Source organism: Trypanosoma theileri (assembly GCF_002087225.1).
Source record: "Trypanosoma theileri isolate Edinburgh chromosome Unknown TM35_Tth_224_V1, whole genome shotgun sequence".
NCBI lineage: Eukaryota > Euglenozoa > Kinetoplastea > Trypanosomatida > Trypanosomatidae > Trypanosoma > Trypanosoma theileri.
In genome coordinates, this window is record NW_021640066.1 from 1 (window position 1) to 3426 (window position 3426).

General features: G+C 39.6%; 3 protein-coding genes across 3 annotated transcripts; all 3 read right to left on the reverse strand.

The window, feature by feature from the left end:
• Window positions 1-311: 311 nt before the first annotated feature.
• TM35_002241000 (uncharacterized protein) lies at window positions 312-1934 on the reverse strand (the record flags this gene model as incomplete). The annotated part of the gene is made up of 1 exon (XM_029032036.1): window positions 312-1934. The coding sequence occupies one exon, from the start codon at window positions 1932-1934 to the stop codon at window positions 312-314; it is 1623 nt and encodes a 540-aa protein (XP_028876668.1).
• Window positions 1935-2313: 379 nt separating this feature from the next.
• TM35_002241010 (60S ribosomal protein L27A/L29) lies at window positions 2314-2751 on the reverse strand (the record flags this gene model as incomplete). Its single annotated transcript, XM_029032037.1, has 1 exon — window positions 2314-2751. The coding sequence occupies one exon, from the start codon at window positions 2749-2751 to the stop codon at window positions 2314-2316; it is 438 nt and encodes a 145-aa protein (XP_028876669.1).
• A 248-nt stretch (window positions 2752-2999) lies between these two features.
• TM35_002241020 (60S ribosomal protein L23) lies at window positions 3000-3426 on the reverse strand (the record flags this gene model as incomplete). The annotated part of the gene is made up of 1 exon (XM_029032038.1): window positions 3000-3426. A coding segment is annotated over one exon (427 nt), but the record flags the coding sequence as incomplete, so codon positions are not given.

A 3426-nucleotide genomic window follows, 5' to 3' on the forward strand; every position in this document is an offset into this window, starting at 1 on the left:
AGGAGGAGAAAGAGAAAGAGAAAGATAGTAAAAAGGGAACAACGTCACGAGAATATTAACAGGGAAGATAAAGAAGAAAAAAAAAAAAAAAAAAACATCAACAAATTCCACTAACGTAGTATATAAAAATAAAAAACAAATACACAATGAGAGAAAGAAAAATAAAATAAAATAAAGAAAATAATAGTTTTTTCTTTATTTTTTATTTTTTTTTTTTACCTTTCTCTGTTTCCCGGGCAGAAAGGTTGAATTTGATACCCGTTACCCGTTGAAATTGCATAAATCACATAAATTATACGCCATATTACTGGCTATGATGTCATCTGTTGCTGTAAAGATCTTCGCTGTTTTTCATTCTCAAGTGCCAGCATCAGTAATTCCCCTCTTAACTTATGTACTATTACTCCATAACGAAACCAAACAATACAGCATCCTATAAGAATACCCAAAACGAATAATGCCAACGTTAAAAAAATTCTTCCAATACCACCGTCTGAACTACACATAACGTCTGGAATTACCGTTGAAGGTACATCCTCAACTGTGCAGGATGTTGGTAAAACAAAGTCCTTCGCAGAAATGTACCGTGAAAAAGAAGTAATATCGTAAATATACTTGGTGTATCCATTACCACTTCTACAGGCAGGGTCCCATGGATTTAGTAAACGACATGCCCTAGTGCGGTACTTGGAAGGAAATGCATTCCCTTGGGCTAAAAAAGGGTGATGAACATAAAATGGAGCAGCGTCTACTCCTTCTACAACTATTCTCATTAATACACTCATGTCATCAGTACTGTTATCAGTATTTAAATTAACTTTGTCACGATCAGCCCAAAACCATTTAACACGTACACCAGATAAACTGGCAGACCATACATTACATGGTATACCACGCACAATTTGAGATCCAATATAAACTGGAGGTACATCTGATGAATAAAGCATTAAAGCACCTACACTTCCTGCAATAGCATCATAGTTGATCAGTGTTCGTACACAACGTTCAGTATTAGGCCAAAAATACTCTCTAAGATTACGTGAAACAGGTGAATCTTGCCCAAAAGGGAGAGTTGATTTTGTGTAGAAGTATGACATTCGGTAGGAACCAACAATATACCAATCATATGTGTTAACACGGCCAACTTCATCAGGAAGTGAACCATAAACACTTGAATGAGATAAATGCAATAATGAGCTGAACTGTTCGTGCATTGTAAATGTAAGCTTCTCCGAAGGTAGAACAACTTGAATTTCAGCACTAAACTCCTCAGGAAATCCAGGCATTTCCTTATTCATCGTAGCTTCTTTCATCACTTCATCTTCTTCTTTTGCAAAAACGCTGCTCTCCACACATTTAGAAGGAAACATAAGAATTCTTGTATCTACCGTTGATACGGCAAAATCAAAGAATGTAAAAGACCACTTGTTATTTTCAGCATCAACAAGATCAACTTTAACTGGTAAATTCCGAACATAGGCATAATTAACATTCCATGGTTTCACTAAAAACACAGAAGCATTGTATAACTGTAATTCACCATTTCCCTTGAACTTCTTGGGAATAGTCAGTTGTACTTGTGTCCCTGATATAAGGACACCTTCAAAACCACGATAATACATAGAGGTCCCAGAAATATTCTTATTTATTAAACTAAGGATCGTGCGTATGACATCCCACAAAGCAATATCATCATTCTTCACAGTATTCTTTTCCAACACACACTTGTCATCACTGAATATCGTCGCCATTTCTGTGTCATTGTATATATACACAGTTTTATTACTCAATGAAACTCTTTCAAGACGGAATGGATATGAAGAATTCAGTGCTCCAGCTATGTTCATGGTGAATAAATCTACTGAACTATTACCATCTGGTTCTCCCACCATCAATTCAAGGCCAAGTGAGACATATCCTTTCAGAGGAATCATAGAAAACTCAGCGAACACTGTAGGAAAACTTGTAATTAGCAATAAAGAAAATATGAATAAAACCTCAACTAGCGAGATCATATACCCTTTTCACCCAACACAGAGGTTGGGTAAAAAAAAAAGGATAACTTATATAAACAGAAACTAAAAAAAAAAACACCTTTCTAATTCTTTAAATATACAATATATATACAAAAATCATTTAAAAGAAAGAAGGAAAGAAAGAAAGAAAAACATTACCTAAAAAGTGGAGCAAAAAAAAAAGCATGATCCTACAAAATACATTTTTTTTTTTTTTAGAAAATCCAAATAATTTTACAAGATAATTAAATAAGAAAAGTAAAAATCAAAAAATGAGTGCTTTGACAGTCAACTCACCTTATGCCTGGAGCACAACAGCACCACCAGCCTTGCGGATCTTCTTGTCAGCCACCTTGCTCACCCAGCGGGCCTTCACAATGCAAGGAGCCTGCACGTGACCGTTGCCAAGAAGCTTGGAGTAGCCGTTGGCCAGGAGATCAACAACGGGCAGAGCCTCGCCCTTCTTTGCCTTCATCACTTCGTCCTTCGCGATCAGCTTCGTGAGGTTGTTCAGGTTAATCGTCGGCTTCCACGTCGCGTTCTTCTTCTTGTGGTAGTGGTTCATGCCGCACTTGCCAAAGTATCCGGGGTGGTACTTGTCGAAGTTGATGCGGTGGTGGTGCTGGCCACCGGCGTTACCGCGACCAGAAGGGTGCTTGCGGTGCTTTCCTACACGGCCATAGCCACAGAACGTGGAACCACGCTGGTGACGAGTCTTCTTTAAGCGGGTGGGCATGACTGCTAATAGGCTAAAAAAAAAAAAAAAAAAACACACACACAATAATAATATTTATTACATAGAATAGGAGAGAAAGGGAAAGAAATTTTTTATTAGCATTGTGGGGAAAGAAATAAATAATTTACACAAAGAGACACCGTACTTCTACACCACAACCAACAAAAAAATAAGCCTGGATATTTCTTATTCTGCATAAGCCACAGAGACAGAAATACAAATAAAAATAAAACTGGAACGCAGAACCTTTACACAATAGCGGGGGCGTGCGTGGAGATCTTTGGCCAGAGATCGGCCGCCTCCTTCGCGACGGGACCCGCAATACCGGAACCCTTCATTTCACCCTTGGGGTTAACAATAACGCCCGCATTGTCCTCAAAGTAGATCACGGTACCATCCTTACGGCGCCAGCTCTTGCGCTGACGAATGATAACGGCGTTCAACACCTTGCGGCGGAGCTCTGGCTTACCCTTCTTCACGGAGGCCATCACCATATCGCCGAGAGCAGCGGCGGGCAGACGGTTCAGACGACCATGATAACCCTTCACGGAGATGATGTACAAGTTCTTTGCACCGGTGTTGTCAGCGCAGTTCACAACAGCACCCACTGGAAGGGCAACGGAGACGCGGAAGCGGCAACCCTTAACGTTGGCCTGGTCCTTTCCCATTGGTAGT